This window comes from Numenius arquata, chromosome 9 (assembly GCF_964106895.1).
Source record: "Numenius arquata chromosome 9, bNumArq3.hap1.1, whole genome shotgun sequence".
NCBI classification, from domain to species: domain Eukaryota; kingdom Metazoa; phylum Chordata; class Aves; order Charadriiformes; family Scolopacidae; genus Numenius; species Numenius arquata.
In genome coordinates, this window is record NC_133584.1 from 55,700,463 (window position 1) to 55,723,336 (window position 22,874).

Genomic DNA, 22,874 nt, shown 5'->3' on the forward strand with positions numbered 1-22,874 from the left:
TGGGGGATATGGTATAGGGGAGAACTTTGTAGAGTAGGGTAGATGGTTGGACTCGATGGTCCCAAGGGTCTCTTCCAACCTGGATGATTCTATGATTCTATGAAATACAAACAACCAGAGAGAAGGTGGCAAAGCTGCCAGAACGTCAGAAGCTGAGCGTTACCGGGGATGGCCGCCCCTCCGACGGCACCGTCACTGCTCTCACGCTTCAGCTGTAGCCAGTTATTGGTGGTGGTGGGGTTATTCTGCTGCTGGAAGCCGTTACAGAGCTTGGCTTTGTGGATGAGCGTCTAGTCCCGCTTGGTGCTTGGATAGCAGTTTGCAAGCGGCCGGTGCTTTCTGACTCCTGTTTTCAAGCTGACTGAAAGCTCCCGAATTGCGGAAAGCGTTGTGTTGTTCTTCAGCACGTTAATTCTATTGAGTTCATGATTTTTGGGTTCTGTGCTACTGTAGCCACAGGTCAGTTTAAGCAAACTCGCTATTGCAGGTGCGCCCTTTGTCTCTTCAGGCTGGTGAGACTTTTCCGATGCGCGTTTTTTTTTTGGTCTAAAAATGAGATTTCCTGTTGCTCTCTTGTTTACAGATCCCAAGAAGAAAACTACTGAAGCGTTAAAGGTGGTACCTTTATCTTTAGAAACAGCTGATTATATTAGAGGATATTCCAGGACTTTGTGACCAGCCAGCTTTCTGCAGGCTACTGCTAGTCCCTGAACCATAATCTGAGAATCATTGAACTAAAAAAAAAAACCTCTTATTAATCACGACAGCTGGGAGGAAAGCCAAATGCGGGGCCGTAACAGTACTAAGTATGCTGCTTATGTTAGACAGAAGTAATTAATTGGCATACTTTAAGTTTTAGAGGTTTGGGAAGTTGATGCATTTTTGTCTGAATTTTTTTAAATAAATGAATAAAGAGGAAAGATACTTAGGTATCTATTTCTTGCTTTTGTAGCAGATAACTAGACTGAAACTGTTGGAAAAATGGTGGTGATTTAAGCTACCTGCCTACAATATTAACTGCCAAAGTAGTGATATTTCTCGGGAGAGAGCTTGGTGTCACTAAATTTTGCTTAATAAAAACATTTGCTTGGCATACAGTAGCAGTCCTGAAACAGGAGATTACTCATTGCATACTGCATCCTGGAAAACAATACAGAATATTTTTGAATGTCATTGGCTCGGTGTTTGCTAGAATTTCTGCTTAAGCTTTAAATGTTTTATATAGTTTTTATAGTTTATATAGTTTCATAGTGAAACAGAAGCAGAGGAGATGGACTTTAAGAAAAGGTTTCAAATGTCTTGGATAAGGAGAATTTACTTTCAGAATAAGTAATTGGTATAGGTATGGTAAAATAATCAATAGGTGTATATATGTCTGCAAAATTAAGTATGTCGTTGGTAATAGCTGCAGATTGATATATATTGAACTACTCTATTTTAAGACCACTTGTCTATAGGAAGGTACACTTTCTTTCAGCCTCTTTTGATTTATTCTTCCTTAAATGTTTTCCATTGAATTTGAGGTTTATATGTAGCAAATCTGGATCTACTGTGTTTCTGATTTAAACACCCCTTAGAAAGGGCCTGTGGATTGCACTAAGGGACTTGTAGGATGAACTTGTTAACCTTTAGTTGATAATTTGTTCTTCTTAATTAAATACTAGTATCCCATACTGATTAAGTAAGCAGTTCAATTAAAATTGAAAAGTGTAAATTCTGTTATCGAGGCTACAAGTGCAATGCAGTGATTTGCAGCTGGATGCAGGTACAGTCCGTGCTTCAGGCTGAGGGGGTCTGGGAGACCCTCTGACATTAGAAGACGTAACCTCAGTAAGGAACAGGATGCCCCAGTTTGTTTTGACTGACAAGTTCCTCCGACACTGGTGTAGTCCCATGTCTTCTCATGTCATTTAGAATCTATTTGCACCAAACTTTAGTGCTTTGGAAATCTCATCGACCTCAAGGCCAGACTCCTCGAGTCTACACAGAATCCTAGGTTTAGCTAGGTTGGAAGGGACCTTTAAGATCCAGTCCAACCATCCACCTAATACTGACCAAAGCCATCACTAGACCATGTCCCTCAGCACCACATCTACATGGTTTTTAAATACCTCCAAGGATGGTAACTGTACCACTTCCCTGGGCAGCCCATTCCAATGCTTAATAACCCTTTCAGTGAAGAAATTTTTCCTAATATCTGATCTAAACTTCCCCTGGCGCAACTTGAGGCCGTTTCCTCTTGTCCTATCACCTGTGACTTGGGAGAAGAGACCGACCCCCACCTCTCTACAGCCTCCTTTCAGGTGGTTGCAGAGAGCGAGAAGGTCTCCCCTCAGCCTCCTTTTCTCCAGGCTGAACACCCCCAGCTCCCTCAGCCGCTCCTCACAAGACTTGTTCTCCAGACCCCTCACCAGCTTCGTTGCCCTCTTCTGGACACGCTCCAGCCCCTTATTGTCTTTCTCGTAGTGAGTTTGTCTCCAGCTCTGCAGACACACACACTTTGGACTCAGGTAATGGCATTCGCAAGGCACATACCTTTCTTTGACGGTGTGAAACAGTGCCACGGGGCAAGAAACTGGACTCTACGGGTTACTAATTATTTTTATGCGTCCTACTTATTTTTAAAAAAAAACACTTGTTCATCAAAAGAATAAAATCTGCATTTGGCTTCTGCTCTGCTTGCTAGTCACTGGGCTCGTTGCCTTCGGACTGCCTGCTCTGGATACAGGCGTCTGCGAAGAGCGGCTTCAGTTTCATAACGCCAGTCCGGTATCTTTTTAATATCGTGCTGTTACTGATATATTTTTTCACATCAGGAAATGAAAATGATTTTGATGAAGAGCAGTGCTTTTTTTAGCTGTAAGATAGGATTAGTCTACTTTCCAATTCTTGTTTCTAAACAAAGTCTGTGCCAACTGGAAATTATCCAGTTGGTTGAAAAATGACATGGGAGCAGTTTGGTCAGGAATATTTGCTTTTTCACCCTGGGGTTTCTTCCATCTGCCTAATAAAACAATTATATCACTGTAAGACTGAAATTCCCTTGTCCTTATCCTGTCCGGGAGTGGACAGTACTGGCGGCTGTCGAGGCGGATAGAAACCATTCCTTCTTTTTCTGCCCTTGTGTACCTGACGCACAGCCCGGGTCTGTCATCTCAGTGACTCCTTCTTGGGTGCTGGGAAGCTGCTTACCAAATCCACCCAAAAACCTCGCTTCTGGGCTACACAAGCCCCATTTTCTGAAATGTACTAAATTCTTGATTTCATTAGATACTATGCGCTTGCAGACCAGAAAGCCAACCGCATCCTGGGCTGCATCAAAAGCAGAGTGGCCAGCAGGGCAAGGGAGGTGATGCTGCCCCTCAGCTCTGCTCTGGTGAGACCCCACCTGCAGTGCTGCCTCCGAGTCTGGGGCCCTCAGCACAGGAGGGACATGGACCTGTTGGAGTGGGTCCAGAGGAGGCCACAGAAATGATCAGAGGGATGGAGCACCTCTGCTGTGAGGATTCCCAGGCTGAGAGAGTCGGGGTTGTTCAGCCTGGAGAAGAGAAGGCTCCGGGGAGACCTTATAGCAGCCTTCCGTTATCTGAAGGGGGCCTAGAAGAAAGATGGGGAAGGGACTCTCTATGAGGGAGTGTAGCAATAGGACAAGCAGTAATGGTTTTAAACTGGAAGAGGGTAGTTTTAGCTTGGACATAAGGAAGACGTTTTTTACGATGAGGATGGTGAGACACTGGCCCAGGTTGCCCAGAGAAGCTGTGGATGCCCCATCCCTGGAGGTGTTCAAGACCATGTTGGATGGGGCTTTGAGCAACCTGGTCTGGTGGGAGGTGTCCCTGCCCATGGCAGGGGGGTTGGAACTATATGATCTTTAAGGTCCCTTCCAACCCAAACCGTTCTCTGATTCTATGCTATAACACTATAAAGTTCTAGAGGCTAATTAAGCATTGTTGTATATATTGAAAATGAAAGTATGCTGTGGAATTTTTTTTAATTAGGCAGATAGACCACTGTATGGCATTTCTTTGATATTTCAGCATCTGTGCAGCTTAGGATCCTAGAGTCCTCTAAAGACTGTGACCTCTGATGGGGGACAAAACAACCTCTCAAAGTGTAAAGATATTTCAAGCACTTTTTTTTTTTTTTTCACTGAAGTTTATTTAAACTGAAAAGCGTCTTCATTTTTTGTAGGACAATTCTGAAACAGGTGTTACAGTGACAATACAGAAAAAGTGTGGAGGGAAGAGTGTAGCATTTCTGTTTATGCAGATGCTTTCCATCCATTTTCTGCCACGATCTGCAAAATCCAATTCACAGGTAAACTTGGCAGAGTGGTAACAGCATTAAGATCAATTATACCCAGCAGGTTATAGCTCATCTGAGGGTCCTCTGAAGGAACCAAATCAGTGAATGTGGGAGTGTGATACACTTGCAGTCTTTTATAGTTGCCTCTTTCAGTGCAATGTATAAATATAATCATTTTAGTCTATGAAATTTCTGCCATTTTAAGTCAGGAGGAACAGACTGTTACCTGTAGTTATCCTCCTTTTTTTTTTTTCCCTATGTCTCCATTTCCTCCTCTTGTGAGGAAATTCTATATCCTATATAATAATTAAAAAAGATTTTTTTTTCTTTTCAAATAAACGCATTAAGCTGAAATGTTTTCTTATAAACAATCAGTGAAGGAGCAAAAATAGGTTAAAAAAAAAATATCCATAAAGAATCCATGATGAGATGGATTTTCACTGGCAAGCTACAGAAGGAGACTTTCGTGAATCATAAAAGCCTTTTCTGGAAATAACTTTGCTTAAGAGATTGCAGCAACTCAATGTATTTTTTTCTGGATCTCGATTTAAACGAGATGATGTACTTTCTGAACTGTGTTTTAAGGTTGTTTATTTCACCTCATTTTCCTCTTCTGTTATCCATCTTTTCCCGCTTAGATGACTTCTCTATTTTAAAGCAAAATTAGGAACTGGAACAAGTTAATGTATTTTAAGAAAACTACGTGGATCTCTGTTGTTCAGCGGGATGTGGAGGGGGTTGCTGTATTAAACCGCAGGAGGCTGTGCCATGGCATAAGCGTCTCTCCTGGGGACCTGGGCCCTCAAATCCTTACGTAGCCCATCAAGTAAAATTCAGTAACTTAACCGGAGACGGCGTTTTATTGTCCTTGATGTATATTTGTTGTACAAAGAGACTCCGGTCTCAGAGGCTGTAGCTTCCAGGAGCTGTTCGAATGTATCCAGACAACAGACCTGCCTGAGTAATTTGCAAACGAAGTGTAAGACGGCGAATGACAGATGGTGGAGACAGACTGGCAAGAATGAGAAACAGCCAAATGGTACAACCAGAGCGTCAGACAGCGGTCACGGTACCGCGGGTTCTGCCCACTAATTGTGGGCTGCGATGGCGGGGAGAAAGGCGAGAAGGGACAGCAGGAGGCTCTTTGCTTTATGTTTTAGTGCAGGGGTGCAAAGAAAGACTAACGCCTTGAATGAAAACTGACTTCTATATATATTTGTCTCTGGTTAGACTGTTTTCCTTTGAATTCAAAGCAACATTTCAGCAGAGATTTTTTTTTTTTTAACTAAACTTCTGAGGATGTGGATTGGTAGGTCAATAGTTTTCCTTTGTACTTTTTTTTTGACAGTTAAATAACATATATGGGAGAAGCACAAGATTAGATTCTCTTCCACTTTCTTACTTGTTTTTTTTTAATGGTCGCTTTCAAAATTCTCAGTATCCTTTCTAAATCCAGACAAGTTGAAACTATATTTTTAGTCACGGTAGTGCGGTTTGCAGTTGTTTGGGGAGAGGAAAGGGAAAGAGCATTCTCCATGACTGCGATGAGAAACAGCTGAGCTGCTATAAATGTTGATCACTGTAGGTGAAATAGTAAATCAGGAATGGGCCAGGCAAGCACTGTATTTGTTTAAACTGTCCCGTGGCTTTTTCTTGTTTGCTTTTCTAGTTTAGCTGGGTTGACACATACAGGGATTGAATAGTATGTATTTTATGGTGGCTTTACAACATTACAGCTCCAAGAGTATAAATAAAACAGTTTCTCAGCTCTTAGTTTTGTCTTTATTATATTTCATTCTTGCATTTAGCATTCTGTTCAGTGAGGTCCTGATTCTGCGTCACTGACAGCAACAGAGGTGTCCCCTGACGCTTCAACAGGCTCCGTAACAGGGTTTTAAGCAGCTGAGCTTTCTGGATACTCTGACTGGGTTTTGTGCGCTTGTGGAAGGAAGATGCTCCTGAATGAGTTATGGTTCTCCTCCCATGGTTGCTCAAAAGTGGGCACTGTGACTATAAGCGAGTCTGGTTTTGCCTCAGTGTAGAAGAGGAAGGTTTGTGGAGATGAAACTTAAGTTGTCAAAGATCAATCAAAATTGTGTAATAAGATGGATATTTATGTTCTTTTTCATATGATTCCTAAGTTTATACAGTTAATCTGAATATTTTTCATGCAGCTTCTTATAATACATAACCTTAATCCTAGTTTCCTCCACGAATTTGACTACCAGTCCCATATTTATTATTGTCTCTAGCACTTTTAAAATTCTTTTATTTTTGGCTTTTCTGGCAGTGCCAGCTAACTATTCTTAGGAGAGATACTGGTTTGCCTCTCCATTAGCATTTTTAGTCTGAGCTGGGGATTCTCATGAGGCAACTTTCCTCTTAATCTTCATTAACTCTCGCTCACATCACAGAGCAGTTCATGAACTGGATACCTTTCAGATTAAATTAATGTAGAAGATGCACTCCAAAAGTGTGCTTAATACGCTCCAACTGCTAATGGGCATTCGGTCCGTGGCACCTGATCAGAAAGTCCTCAGCACCAACTGTTTTGTTGTGGAGATCTGCTCCTGTTGGAACCCCATTATTGATACAAGCATAGCAGCCAGTGATGAAAACTAATTAAGGTTGTTATTCTTCCTTCGCTTTGTTTGCTAAATTAAGATAATAGGAACTTTAGGAATTATTGAAACAGGCTAGACATGTAGACAGCAATTTGTTCCTTGTGCTAGCAATTAATTGCTGGGCTTCAATGTTTGCAGCAATAAGACAAAATTGATAGCTGGTATAGTATTATGTACATTGTTAAATCCAATGCAGATGAGCTCCTTGGAATTCACTGTATATATTATCTACTCATTTATTGTTTGAATTCTTAAAATCAAACAAACAAAAAAAGTCTTTTCTTCAGGAAAGTCTGAATCTTTTCTTCATGTCTTTGTTATTAGCATTACTTTTATCATTCTAAAGCCAAAATGTAAGGCTGCTGTTTGGAAAACAGAAACTGCATTAAGTCCTCCACAAACCTGCTCTTGCTCTTTTTTCACTGCCAAATATGATGCAAAAAGCAAAAAAAAAAAAAAAAAAAAAAAAAGAGTGATGCACAAAATGGTGCCCAGCACAGGAATCAAAAGTAGCTTCTCGGAGAACAAAGAACGATGTCTCTACAGAGCATTCCCTGGCACTGGGGGCGAAACTAATTGACCTGGTCGTATAACGTGCGCTTGGGTAGCCGGTTTGAAAGAGTGCTCCCAGCATCTCGGGGAGCTGATACGGCATCTGGAACGGGGGTACTTCAAACACGGACTGCTCAGAAAATCGGTTGCTGGTGACACAGTAAAATAGCAGCGCTCATATCAAGAAGAAACGTAAAGTGTGGATTTTTTCTTTTAGCTCAATCGTTGGGTGTGAAATTGAATTGAGAAGTCTCCAAACTATATTAAATCACCCCCTTGGCATTGCCACAGGAACAATTTATTTCATCTTGAAGGAGCCTTTGGTTTCCAGATCAGTGGAGCTAAGCGGGAGGAATGTGCGTCACATTGAGGTAAACAGGGATGTGAGCTGGTTAAAAACAGAAAAGGCAACGCAGCAAAATTCTGTGCCCCTGACATTTGTCAGCCTCTTCTGAAATGTGAACGCCATTTCCATTAAGCTTTGGGGCAGATATTATCTCTGTACCTTTTGGTGTGCTGATGAGTTGGAAGCTGAACATAAATTTATTTAGTTCGGCTGATTTTTTCGAGAGGCAAAAAGAGTCTTGTTTTGTGCCCAGGAGGTTTGCGGTCTCGTTGTGGTGCCATCGTGCCTTGGTGGACTGTCCTCCACCTGACTGGTGGTGAGGGGTGGTTCTGATCGCCTCAGTCCTGGGGTGAAATGCTTCTTCTATCAAGCTTCTTCCAGTTTCCTAACTATTATTTTTCATCATGGGTTTTGATGGTGAATTACAGATGTCTATACTACATTGTGCAATGCCCCTTATACTTTCTCAAAGTCACAGAATCACAGGATGATATGGGGTTGGAGGGGACCTCTGGAAATCGTCTAGTCCAACCCCCCTGCCAGAGCAGGTCCACCCAGAGCAGGTTGCACAGGAACGTGTCCAGGCGGGTTTTGAATGTCTCTAGAGAAGGAGACTCCACCACCTCTCTGGGCAGCCTGTTCCAGGGCTCTGCCACCTTAAACTGAAGAAGTTCCTCCTCATGTTTAGATGGAATTTCCTATATTCAAGTTTGTGCCCGTTTCCTCTTGTCCTGTCAGTGGGCACCACTGAAAAAAGACTGGCCCCTTCTTCTTGACACCCACCCTTTAAGTATTTATAGGCGCTGATCAGATCCCCCCTCAGTCTTCTCTTCTCCAGACTAAAAAGACCCAAGTCCCTGAGCTTTTCCTCATAAGAGAGATGTTCTAGTCCCCTCATCATCTTTGTAGCCCTCTGCTGTACCCTCTCCAGCAGTTCCCTGTCCTTCTTGAACTGGGGAGCCCAGAATTGGACACAGTACTCCAGATGGGGCCTCACCAGGGTAGAGTAGAGGGGGAGGATAACCTCCCTCGACCTGCTGGCCACTCTCTTCCTGATGCACCCCAGCATGCCATTGGCCTTCTTGGCCATAAGGGCACCTTGTTGGCTCATGGTCATCTTGTTGTCTCTCTCTGGAGCATCTGTAAGCAGTAAACCTTATATGAAATACTTATGGTGTCAGCACGATTTTGGCACATAATGAAAGCAAAACCCTGGATGCAGCCTTGGGGATCTACAAGGTCTATGGAGATGCCTCCAGAATAGCCCTGGTGTCTAAGCGCAACATGGGGCTGTGTGTAGACACGTTTTGTGGCCAGTGTGGTTCCGTTTCGGGTTGGTTCACTGCAAAGAGCAGAGCAATACAGTCATTTAGCATCCCGTCTGGAATACAGAATGCGTATTCTTTCTGACCATGTAGTAAGACTTAATGAGGTATGAGGAACCCCTTTAGCATTAATAGGATTGCAGTAGTGCAAGCAAATCCGTCTTGATTTAACCAAAGAGAGCAAGACTTAATTTTTTTTTTAATCTGCCCCTCTCGAAGTCCAACCTTACAATTTATTATTTGTTGTTTCTTATTATTTGTATTGCTTTATTTCATCTTTGGCTCATAATTTCCCTGCCCTCCACCCCTTAAAAACCACAGAAAGCCAAGCACAGAACAAGCTGCGTGAGCTGGGGCAGCAAACAAGGGTTGACTTGTTGGTGTGCTGAGACAGTTGTGCAGTTTAGAAAGATTCTAATTAGTGCTGTGTTTAATATAAAGAAACAAACCCAAGCTGTTTTCACCACTGTCCCAGCGCTCAAATTTAAACGCAGTTTTCTATTCAGGAAGCCACAAGCAGAACTTTGCCCTGAGTTCCAAGTTGAGAAACAGGCTTTTGTTGAGAAACAGTGTGCACTTGCAGCCCAGAAGGCCGATCGCATCCTGGGGTGCATCAAGAGATGTGTTGCCAGCAGATCCAGAGAAGTGATTCTGCCACTTTACGCTGCTCTGGTGAGACCTCACCTGGAGTACTGTGTGCAGGTCTGGAGCCCTCAACATAGAAAGGACATGGACCTGATGGAGCGGGTCCAGAGGAGGGCCACCAAAATGATCAGGGGGCTGGAGCACCTCTGCTACGAGGACAGGCTGAGGGAGCTGGGGTTGTTCAGCCTGGAGAAGAGGAGGCTCCGGGGAGACCTAATAGCGGCCTTCCAGGGCTGGAGACAGTCTGTTTACAAAGGCCGGCAATGACAGAACAAGGGGTAATGGCTTTAAACTGGAAAAAAGCAGATTTAGATTAGACATTAGGAATAAGTTCTTTACCATGAGGGTGGTGGAACACTGGAACAGGTTGCCCAGGGAGGTGGTTGAGGCCCCTTCCCTGGAGACATTCAAGGTGAGGCTCAACGAGGCCCTGGGCAACCTGGTCTAGTTGGGGGTGTCCCTGCTGACTGTGGGGGGGGTTGGACTAGATGACCTTTGAAGGTCCCTGCCGGCCCAGATGATTCTATGATTCTTTTAGACAGTTCTGTAACCAGGTGGTCATTGCAGATACTTTGTAATTCTGGTTACCTCCTGACCCAGTCTTCCCTCTCTTTTCCATTCTTTCAAAATTTCACATTTTTCTACACGTGTAGAAATGCTGCCGTGATAAAATGTACCCTGATGGTGGAAGGATGCACTTTTCCATTTTATTTTTTTCATGGCTGTTTCCATCTACAGGATTGTATGAGAGATTCCCTTTAATAACAGAAGAAACTTTCTGCAAGCCCAAAATTCAGATAGTAGTATTCAGTCTGAATGTTTTATTGAAATAATATTCCATCCCTTGGTAAGGAGGGAGTAGGAAGACCTCACACTCTTGACCACAACTGTCTTCCGTGAAAGGTAAAATAAAAAGCTACAACCTGGAGACCTGTGCCTTAAGGCGATCTCTGAACGCTAAATTAGTATTTGATTCTCCTGCCAGTTTATAAAAGCATGAGGACAAGATCCTGGGAGCTCTTTATTGATCATCGTTATAACTTGGTTAAAATACTTCCTCCCTTTTCAGCACTCCTGGAATTTTAACTGAGAATCAATAGTGCTTTTTCACGTGCGCTTTCAAAGTTTCCTGGCAAATGTTGGTATTTCAGAATCAGAGAGTGTGATAGTTGATGAGGCTGTTGTTTATACTGGCTACTTGCAGGAGTTCCTGCCATGTTCTGATTTAACAAATATTTAGAAGTGAGCCTCCTGTTCCATGGTCTGTCCTTCCTATCCTTTTCATGAAAGTAATTAGCCTTTTTGCTACGTCTGGGCCAGGGGCACTTTCAAAATTTACCGGTCTAATCCTAAATGACCTCCTCAATTCAAGGTTAAATTTTTTAATGGACAGTCTTTGTTTCATATCTGAATGAAAATAACCATCAGTTGATAATTCCTTTCCCTTCACAACTTTTACTGATTTCCTTAAATGTAGCAGGAATCACAGTTTCTGTTTCCCAAGGTGGGATCGTCTGCCTTTACCTCCTGTGAGAGGCTCACCACTTCTCTGATCATCCTTGCAGTCCTCTTCTGTTGCTCTTCCAACTTGCCTCTATCTTCTTAAACCCTGGATGAGAAGAGCCATACTCAATATCCAGACTTTACAATAGCCTTCATGGGTCACTGACATATCCCAATCCCAAAATTACTTCCAGGTGATATTTTCTAGGTTCATGCATTTATTTATAATTTTTTAAAAACGTGTGCCATTCCAGCAGCTTATTTATCCCTCTGGAATTAACCGTTATGCCCATCCTCATTGCTGTAAACTGGGAGTTACTCTGTTGGTAATGTGTTTTTCACTGAATTTCACTGAATTTTTGGAGTTGGAAGGGACCATAAAGATCATCTAGTCCAACTCCCCTGCTGAAGCAGGATTGCCCAGAGCATGTTAGAGCATGTTACTCAGGACTGCATCCAGGCGGGTCTTGAAAATCTCCAAAGAAGGGGCCTCCACGACCTCCCTGGGCAGCCTGTTCCAGGGCTCTGTCACCCTCACTGTGAAGAAGTTTCTTCTCACATTTGAGTGGAACCTCCTATGTTCCAGCTTGTGCCCGTTGCCCCTCGTCCTCTCACTGGCAACCACTGAAAAGAGTCTGGCTCCCTCCTCCTTCAACCCACCCTTTAGATACTTATAAGCATTGATAAGGTCTCCCCTCAGCCTTCTCTTCTCCAGGCTAAGGAGTCCCAGCTCTCTCAGCCTTTCTTCATAAGGGAGATGCTCCAATCCTTGAATCATCCTCATTGCCCTTTGCTGGACTCTTTCCAGTAGTTCCCTATCCCTCTTGAATCGGGGAGCCCAGAACTGGATGTAGCAGGAATCACAGTTTCTGTTTCCCAAGGTGGGACCGTCTGCCTTTACCTCCTGTGAGAGGCTCACCACTTCTCTGATCATCCTTGCAGTCCTCTTCTGTTGCTCTTCCAACTTGCCTCTGTTGGAGCCCAGAACTGGATTTTTGTTACTGGGCTCTTCAGTGCAGGGTCTCCGTATGTTCTCTCCAATTCCATCTTTCCTCCTGTGCCGCTGCACAAGCTCTGCAGCGCTCCAGCTGGCGTGGCTACGTGGAAACAGAAAACACTGGCTTCTGAGACTTCAGTGTGTTTCTTACATAGATTCATAGATTCATAGATTGGTCCAGGCCGGAAGGGACCTCCAAAGGTCATCTAGTCCGACCTCCCCGCAGTCAGCAGGGACACCCCCAACTAGACCAGGTTGCCCAGGGCCTCGTCGAGCTTCACCTTGAATATCTCAAGGGAAGGGGCCTCAACCGCCTCCCTTGGCAACCTGTTCCAGTGTTCCACCACCCTCATGGTAAAGAACTTTTTCCTAATATCCAATCTAAATCTCCCCTTCTCCAGCTTAAAACCATTGCCCCTCGTCCTGTCACTGCAGGCCTTTGGAAACAGACCCTCCCCAGCCTTCCTGTAGGCCCCCCTCAGGTACTGGAAGGCCGCTATGAGGTCTCCCCGGAGCCTCCTTTTCTCCAAGCTGAACAACCCCAGCTCCCTCAGTCTGTCCTCATAGGAGAGGTTCTCCAGCCCCCTGATCATTTTGGTGGCCCTCCTCTGGACCCGCTCCATCAGGTCCATGTCCTTTCTATATTGAGGGCTCCAGACCTGCACACAGTACTCCAGGTGAGGTCTCACCAGAGCAGAGTAAAGTGGCAGAATCACCTCTCTGGATCTGCTGGCAACACTTCTTTTGATGCAGCCCAGGATGGGATTGGCCTTCTGGGCTGCGAGAGCACATTGCCTGCTCATGTCCAGCTTCTCGTCCATCAGCACCCCCAAGTCCCCTTCCTCAGGGCTGCTTTCTAATACCTCATCCCCCAGTCTGTATTTATACATGAAAATGTCTATCAGGTACAGAATTCGTTTCAGGAGAAACATATTTCGTAATTGTCAATTATGTCTCAGTTTCCCTATTGTGTATCATTAATTGGATTCACTTACATAAACGAACAGGAAAAATTGAAATGGGAGAAATGCTTGCTTTATTTGCTTACAAAACGCTAGGAAAAAGGGTTAGCCTAAAGTTTTAAATCGCAGCCACCTCCTAAATCAAAAGTGTAACAGGGGTGATAATGAGCGTAAACACACTGAATAATAAAATGTTAATTTGTGTTCGAGTTCTAGGGCTGTGATCCAAACCTCGCTGATGTCTGTGGAAAGGCTTCCGTTGATTGGAATTAGGCCTTGGCTTTTGTCCTGAACGAACACAATACCAGCGGAGCTATTCATGAGAGAAATGTTTGGAAATAAATCACTGGGAACACAGAACTGGAAGGAACTTGCTGTGTCGGAACCCAATTCACTTGCTAATTCAGGCAGTCGTGTTTTACAATGCTTCTGGTGTCGATACTTTGTCATAGTCCCTCGCATGAACTAACCAAATTCCATCTTAAAAAAAAAAATAAATCTTTTACCGCTGCTGCTGTAATTGGAAAGTTGTTTCTGGATCATTACTCGGATGTTTGAAACCTTCTTTAACTTCTAGCCTAAACCTATTTATGCCAGTTGTTTCCACTTGTTTTACACCAACACAATCTTCTAGTCTTTATTCTACAGAGTTCTGGTTATTGTCCCATTGTCCTGATGATTGTCCCATCTCCTTTCAGGCTTTGCTTTGTTTTGCTAAATAAGCCAAGCATTTTCATGTCTTATTCAGTAGGTTGTTCTTTCCCTGTAGCCTTTATCTGAATTTATTCCCTTTATCTGTCTGGGGTACAGGCAACAAAACCTGCATTTTGATGAGTTGTAATAGCGCTCTATATAATGCTGCTAATACTTCCCTTGCTTTACTGGAAATGCTTTTCCAGATACATCCAGTATTTCGGTTGCCTCCTTATGGCTGCATTTCACTGATGGCTTTTACGGTGTGACTTGCAGGATCTGGGTTCCCAGGTGAGCTCCCATTTAGGGCTAGAAATAGTTCTCAGTCCAGGGGGGCAAAGCTGGACCCTTGTACTCCCAGGCTTTCAGCTGGGCTCCGTTACTCCAGTGCTCTTTTCTGCCTGGGATGGTGCTCTGTTTGTCTTTGTCCTCGGCATTGGCTGTCCTAAATGATAACAATCAAGCTTGAGTAATCAGCAGCCTTAATTAGCATGTTCCTACTTTGTGCTAATTTTGTTAATTAAAAAAAGAAAATAACTCTAGAAACTGCTGGAGGTGGTGAACGACGGGTGATGGGAGCTGCCATAAGGTGACTGGAAAGAACTGGGGAAGGGTGCCCAGTTGGGCAAAGGAATAGCGAGATGGAGCCCACCATGGAGAAGTGAGAACTTCTGCAGGGTTGGTCAAGGCTGCTCACGTTGGCCAGAGCCAGTTGGACCTCACAGAGGCATACTTGGGATGGATAAAGACATGCCAAAATCCCAGAAATAAATGCATCACTCATGTCTTTCTGCATTTTGACTTTTAATTTAAGAGTAGCAACCCTGCTGCTTAACTTCGAATATTCCTTTATTTTCTTTGAAGAGTTTTCAAAGTTTTCTGAAAGTTTAAAGACTTATTTTCTACAAGCATCTTAAAAATACTGAATCCTAAAAGCGCTTTAAAAGTCCTGAATTGAGAGGCTTATGAGTCTTGAATAATTTATCCACAAAACTTTAAAGGGAGAGAATTTGCTTAGGTCTTTAAAATGTATATGATATATTTTCTTATGGATTGGAAAGACTCTGAAAGACTTTTATCCAGATAAGTACATTCAGCAGATATTAGAAGTCACAGGCAATAGCAATTAAGGCATAAGGCGTTTCCTGGGAATTAATACCGAGCTGGGAGGAGTCGGGATGGCTCAAGATGCAGCTGAGGGCCGTTAACTGCGGTTGGTGATTAATGACCTCTGCTGAGGTCATTATTATTATCAGCTGAAAATGTAGAAGAAACTCAGATGTATGAATCTTTTTAAGGGGAGACGCGGTTTCGGTCGGCGCAGTAGATGCGGCCCCGCTGCGGACAGACAGCCCGGTATTAATATCAAATAGAGGGCTTGATTTCCCTCCTCCCCCCGGCATTTTTAGGAGCGTTAATCAAAGCTGGATCTCTAAAGCTCTGCCAATATCAAATTGAAAAGTAAGCAGAATAAAGTCCATAGCGCTTTAATGTTCTCCCAGCGTTACATTTGGCGTCCAGAACTTAATCAGCTTTATTTAGAGATACTCCCATCTGTCCCTTTCACTGCCTAATGAGAGTGTATCTCAGTTATTGTCCAGAAATGTGCCCAGAACATTCCTTGTGCTCCCTGTTCTTGGACCCACGTTTGAAATCTCGTCCTCCCTTTTGCTTTATGCCTCCCACCAAGATCCAGGTTCTGGGTTTTTTTATATTCTCTGCACACAGGGCCGGCCCATGCAAGAAAATACTGCTCTGTCGATACAGGGAGAGTCTGTTTCCTCATAAATAGGCAGTTGTAATAGGTACTTACTTCCCAGTGTCCGGACAAGTCCATGCATGGCTTCTTCCACGGCTGCTGAAATATTTTAATTTTTTTTTTATATATGATGAATGATTTCATTGTTGACTTGTAGGGAAACCGAGAGGTACTTCAGGGGGCTAGGAAATATTCACCATGCTGCTTATTTTTACCTTGATCATCTCATATATATACACATATATATAAAATACATAAATTTATATAAAATATATATTAAAATATATTTTTATATATTTGTATAATAATATATATAAAAATATAAATACCTTGATATCGCTCGTGTATAAATATATACTTAAGTTTGTTCAAGGTGCTTTTTAAAAAAAATACTGAAGAAGTCTGGAACAGGTAATACAGGTAACATAAAGATATCTCTCAGATATATATATACACACACACACACTTAAGTTTGCTTACTCCAAGGTGCTTTTTAAAAAAGATACTGAAGAAGTCTGAAATAGGTAATATAGGTAACATAAAGACATCAGCTTTAATTAGTCACTATTTTTTGTTTAGATTATCCACAGTAGTGCATATTTCTGAACGCTGTGAAAGTCCTTTTTTATGCACACGCTGGTCCCCTGTCCCTTTCTCTCCCTTCCCCCGGTCACTGGGAAGGTTGCAGCATCAAAATTCCAAGGAGGACAGGGCTGAGGTGGCTGCTGCTTTTGGCTGACCTTTACACAAATGTCACTGGATGTAGACTTCTGCTCAGGAAAATGGAATTTTGCAAAACCGTAAGCAAAGCAGTTAAAAAAACATAACTTAGGTGTGAAATGTTGACAATTTGAAGGTTAGGCGGTAGGGCTAGACCAGCTCTCTCCTCTCCTTTTTCTTTTTTCTTTTTTTTTATTCCTCCAAAGTATCTCCTGTGGTGGGAGGAAGAGGTGAGTGAGGTCAGGCGGAATGAAATGAAAATCATGAAAGCTTAATAGACCGCAGGGAGGTTCCTTTGAAAGGGTGCCAGAGATGGAATATCAGTGATGGGGAAGAAGCCCACGGAGCTGGCAGTGGATGAAAGGGGATCTGGCACACGCGCGTTAGCGTTTCGTATTCCTTGCCGCGAAACTGGTCTGTTTTCCCAGTTAACTCCTTAACAAACGTGTCCTGCTGACGGTAGGGACTCCCACAGCGCTCCCAGTGCTCCCTGGTGCAGCTTCACAGGGCTTCGGGATTTATTTTTCTAAGTTCTGGATTCTCCGTCTTGCTTGTAAGATCAACAGATGAGAATTGGAGTATCAATGGGATTACATAAATTGCATTTTCTATTTCGTCTTCTGAAGCCTCTACCGGTTATTCACTCTAAGGGATAAGAAATTGTTTTCCTGGATGAGAAGGAAAGAAGTTATATTTTAAAATATGTAAAAACGTGCTTACTTGCACATATATCGATGAAAATGTCAGGGTATTGTAATTATACAAACACCTGACATAATAGCCCTCAGTATACGAAACGGTGTGACCAATCATCTCAAACGGTATTTTTTTCAGGACAAAGAGCTCTTAAAAGACGGGGCTTTACTCTGGTTGATTCTCCATCGTCAAAGACTTCAAGTCTTGGTTGCGGTAGTTTAAATGCCAGGACTTTACCTGAGACTCGATGGATGGGGGTCTGAGATCAGAGTAAAGGCAAAGGCTGGACCAAATGATAACTGCTCCCTTCCAGTCTTAGCAATTTATGAATCTGTGCTTGTGTGCATGAAAAGACCCCTACAAGCGTGTCAGAATTGACGTAAGGACTTGGATTTTATTTGATGATGTGGAACTCGTCCTCTATGCGCGCAGGGTTTACAGAGAAACTGCAGATAGAGTCTGATCCTCCCGGGCTGCCAAGGTACCCTGAAGGGCTGTTGAGCTCTAGGTCCATAGATGTGGCACATTTCAGACCCTTCTTTTACAATGTTAAAATATCCTCATTTGTGGCGTGTGCTTCTGAACGTGGAGTTCTACAGCTAAACATTTATAAGCCTGAAATTTGTCTTTGGGACAGGTCGTCGTTTCCAGTTACCCAGTTTCTTTCCCTGCTGCTACGGGAACTCCGAAGGAACGAGTGTCTATCTGTGCTAAGTATTTAAATGACAAAACATCCAGAAAGAACATAGCATACAATACAAAATGATCCTGTGGTGCTGATGTGAATGTAACCCTCTGCTAGAGTGGGCCTGACTTTGTCTGCTGACTCCGTTGTGATTCAGCACAATGTTTGCCTTTGCACAGCTGAGACCGCCGTTGTCTGGTATTTTCAGTCATATGCCCTTTTCAGCTTCATTTCACCAGCCATTATCGCAATTTTGCTCAACTTTTACGAGAAGTTCAACACCTCCTGCGTTCTCCATTTGAAGACTCTTTCCCCCAAACGTTTTGCAGAGCTCAGCACTTCCAGACCAGTGCTTTTCCTTGGTGTCTTTTCACGGAGCCTTTATTAACCCATGGACGCCCGCCCCCGAAGGCCACAGGCTGAAACCTCCTGGTTAAACGCTTGTCGTCACGTTCCAGATTATCCTTTGGCACAGACTGATGTGACTGAGCACAAAGTTAACCTTCAGCGTTATTTCTTTTTCGTTTGCAGGAAAAATTCGAAGGCTTGTTCCGTGCCTACGATGACTGCGTGACATTCCAGCTGTTTAAAAGCTTCAGGCGCGTGCGGATAAACTTCAGTAGTCCCAAATCAGCTGCTCGTGCCAGAATAGAGCTGCATGAAACACAGTTCAGAGGGAAGAAGTTAAAGTTGTATTTTGCACAGGTAATGAAATCTGGAAACTACTTCTATGTTAGTGCTTAGCTTTTATAGAAATATTGCGCAGTAACACTGAATAAAAGTAATAAAGGTTTCTCCCATGCCCAATTTCTCTGCTAAAAGATTACTCAAACATCCTTACGTTGCCTGAGCTGTACCTGCCCAGTGGGGCTGCGGTAAATTTAAAGGACCACTTAGGACCCAAGTTGCTTATTCAACACACAGAAGCTTCATAGCTTAGAACTGATTTACAGCGCTGGGTATTTTCTGTGGGTAACTCTCTAACCATAAAAAGAAAAGCAGTGATGTAAAGTATCATAAGTTCATTACAAAAAATAGGGCTGAGTTACTTATTTGATTGCAACCTTGAGCCACGGTCAGGCTTCCTCCTGCCTTTTTTTTTTTTTCCTTACCGAATACATGTGTGAATTTTCTAAAAGGAATTTATTAACCTCAAGTAAAAGGGAGAACGTAAGGGGAGAGGAATACCCCCAGCCCCAGGGCACAGGTGATTATATCCATCTGGTGGAAAGTGCCAGATGGGGGTTCAGTTCTTCTTGGCCAAGGAAGAGACACTCCAGATCTCCCACAGCCTGGGTGAGTACCAGGCCCCAGCCAGGACATGGAACCACAGAATCACAGAATGGTTTGGGTTGGAAGGGACCTTAAAGATCATCGAGTTCCAACCCCCCTGCCATGGGCAGGGACACCTCCACTAGAGCAGGTTGCTCAAAGCCCCATCCAGCCTGGCCTTAAACGCTGTCAGGGATGGGGTATCCACAACTTTCCTGGGCAACCTGTTCCAGTGTCTCACCACCCTCACAGTAAAGAATTTCTTCCTAATATCTAATCTAAATCTCCCCTCTTCCAATTTAAAACCATTACCCCTTGTCCTGTCACTACAAGGGTGAGGGAGATGGAGAACCCAACCACCACCTCTTCTGGATGTATTTTAATAAGTTGCTGTGGCTTAGTGGAATGCTCATTAGTGCTTATGAGCAATGTAAGTGTGGTTTGAGCTGCCAGAATGGTCCTTCAGAGGTCTCAGGTTGAGGGCAGGCTCATTTGAAGGTATCAGTCAAACCTAAAAAGCTGTTAAATTCTGGGCCTCTACAGCCTGGGGAGAACAGGAGCTGGTTTGAGCCTAAGCAGAAGCAGATCCTCAGGAGGATGGGAAACTACAGTAGTGAAAAAACCAATATGCTTAACGGGTTAGATGAGTTCAGAAGATCTTCTAGTTGGATTTAAGTGTTGAAAATCTACCTCAATCCCATTTTATGTGCCTTAATCTCCTAGGTCTGGCTTTAAATTTTTTTCTGAAAGGTTTCAAAAGTGCTGTTAGGCAGGTCTGAGAATCGTTTCACTCTGACTGCACAATCAAGAGGTTAATTGAAACCTTGGGATAACACAAGAAACAGAAAAACGAGCATAATAGCGATTAGACTCCATATCTAAGCTGATTTCCTGCAAAGCCATTTAGGTATCTGCACTACGCTCTCCAGTACATGCAGTCTTAAAAGAGCTTATTAGTTGTGTCCAGGGAATGAAGATGTGGAAGCAGCAGTGTCTGGAGCGGGTTATATTTATATGGGCCTGAGCCAGACTGAATAAGCACTTCCAGAACTGGGGAACGGGGAGTTGAGAGACCCAAACTGGTTCTTTGCAAAACCCCGTTCCGGTGCTGTCTCAGGCTTGCTGTCGTGCAAATGCAGTTTGTTGCTTCTGGGCCTGAGCCGGCTGTAAACTCGCTCAGATGTGGCTGCAGCATAATTCATTTATGTAGAGGCTCCTTTAATATACCAGAGAAAAGCCAGGAATTAAGCTAAATAATTTAAGAAGGAAATAAAATGAGAAAAATGAGTTGCAAATGACTAAGGAACATGATAGATCGCTTTATCACTTCACCCTAAAGAACTCAAATATCCAGAAACCTTCCTAAAGTTACTGATAAAGCCTTGGTGCAGGAGTTACTGGCTTCTTCTCTAATGTCTGTTTATATTTAGGAGTTTAGGCCAGTAGATCACAACAATATCTTTTCAGCCTCAAAAATCTCTGAACTAGCAGCTGTGGATACCAAAGCTTTGCATTTATCCTCGCGGAACATAGACAACAGGCACAAACATTGTAGCTTTGCTCATACAACAGCCCCCCACAGTGTATTTACTGTAGAGGAACCATCTGTAAGGCTGAGATGAATTTCATCTCCAGGCCTCCTCTGCTGAGACTGACGCCGAAACCCTGCCTGGGTGGCATTTGGTGTTAGGAGTGTATGATTTGAGTAATCGTTCTATTCACCCATCCCGTGCTAAACAACGTATTTGTTATCCTTTAAAGATTCAGACCGCCGAGACAGATGGAGACAAGCTTCACTTGGCACCACCGCAGCCTGCGAAACAGTTTCTCATCTCGCCTCCAGCCTCCCCACCTGTAGGGTGGCAGCCAATAGATGATGCCACCCCTGTCATCAACTACGACCTCCTCTATGCAGTTTCGAAGCTCGGACCAGGTAAGCTTGTGGTCCCCCTCTGAAAACGTGTCAGGAAAAGCGGAGGAGAAGTAGCAGCGCAGATAATCCCTGCAGAGGAAGTTGGTGTGAAGCCTGTAAGTTGCATTAAGGCTTTGGATTTAAGTTGATGCATTTCAGCTGGTTCTTTGCTTAAGAATGAGTTTTACCGTGTATATGTGCAGAATTATATCGTATCTGCGGCTCATGAGTACTCTCTGACTGAACGGCAGATAAAAGCTTGTATACGGAATTTCTTGTGCTTGGGTTTGTGCTTAGATGAGACAACTGATGGCTCGTGTAGGAGTGGACAAATGCTTCTCCGTGAACTTGATGAGTTTTTGCTTTATATCACATCTGCTCCGTACCGCATTCCAAGATGGAGAATATTGAGCATTTAAGCATCTCTGTGTCTCCACCCGCGTGGGGAACCTCTCGCGTTAACAAGTTTGTTGAGACAGAGCTACCGTTCCCCAACCCTGGCAGGATTGCTCTGTTGGGACTGCCCATTTATTTTCTGTTTAAAGCTGTTGTATGCAGAAGGAACAGGATTTCACTGAATTTCACTGAATTTTTTAGAGTTGGAAGGGACCATAAAGATCATCTAGTCCAACTCCCCTGCTGAAGCAGGGTTGCCCAGAGCATGTCAGAGCATGTTACTCAGGACTGCATCCAGGCGGGTCTTGAAAATCTCCAAAGAAGGGGACTCCACGACCTCCCTGGGCAGCCTGTTCCAGGGCTCTGGCACCCTCACTGTGAAGAAGTTTTTTCTCATATTTGAGTGGAACCTCCTATGTTCCAGCTTGTGCCCCAGGATAAGTTGTAGCCTCTATTAACATAGGACAGATGTCAGTGGATAACGCAGATAGACTTTCTTCTGCCTTCCCACCTTCAGCTAATGCCACGAATTGAAGTGAGCTGGGAATAGCTGTTAAAGCATCCTCTTCTAAAATTTTCAAGGTTCCGGTTTCAGGTCTGAGCAGTATCATTGAGAAATTTTAGTCTAATTTACATTTGTAAAACCAGAAGAACAAATAGCTAGTTAAACTATTTTTGTATTAAAATAAAACATTCCATTTCCAATCTAATAACAGTTTGGGGGGGTGAGCTCATGAAAATTTATCAGAGTTTATTTTTGAAATTCTTGTGGGATGGGAGAATTGTTTTTTCCCCAGCTCTATTGAAGATGCTGCTTTCTTGTTCTGAGCTTCCAATTGCAGATAAAATTCCATTTTATCACTGGGGCTTTTGTGTAACTGCCCCAGAGTAACCCAGAGCTGAAGCGCGTGGGGTGCAGGAAGAGGCGTTTCGTGGTTCACGAGGTTTGCAGGATCATCTCATCTCATTTTTCACATGGGATGTCTCACACGGGGGAAATACAGATCAGGCAAACGCCAGAGATTCCTGTGTTTTATTTCCCTTCAGCAGGAAAGCCCATAGAAAAGGGCTGTCGGGTGTAACACTTCGTACTATATTGCATATTATTATTACCAGAATTGATGCTTTGCTTCTAAATTGCTGAATGAAAGAAAAACAAAAATCTCCCTTGGTTTTTTTTTTTTTTTTTTCCCCTTTGATGCAGCAGTGTTATAAATGGAAACATGTAAACGAATTCCCTAGCTCGCTGGGTAATAAATCAATTCCTGTTCTAGAGCAGTGGAATGTGAAATATCACTCTTTGTCCCACGCTCCGGGACAGCTCTGCGTGAAGGTCATATTCACCCGTGTCTAAGGAGCCTGCAGGGAGCGATATGAAAAGTCATTGTGTGCTCTCTTCTTTCTATTTTTAGCGCTTGTTAGGAGAGATCAATTTTAGTTAACTGCAGTGGCGGTTTTAAAATAGCGTTGCGGTTCTCGGCT

The 22,874-nt window shown here is 43.4% G+C and overlaps 1 protein-coding gene across 2 annotated transcripts in view; it reads left to right on the top strand.

Moving 5' to 3' along the window:
* RCAN2 (regulator of calcineurin 2) overlaps positions 1-22,874 on the top strand; it is a 96,632-nt gene that overhangs the window by 59,872 nt on the left and 13,886 nt on the right. For both annotated transcript variants that reach the window (XM_074153729.1, XM_074153730.1), the window contains 2 exons: positions 18,344-18,517; positions 20,846-21,017. In XM_074153729.1, the coding sequence (XP_074009830.1) occupies positions 18,344-18,517; positions 20,846-21,017 (346 nt within the window). The remainder of the gene's footprint in view (positions 1-18,343; positions 18,518-20,845; positions 21,018-22,874) is intronic.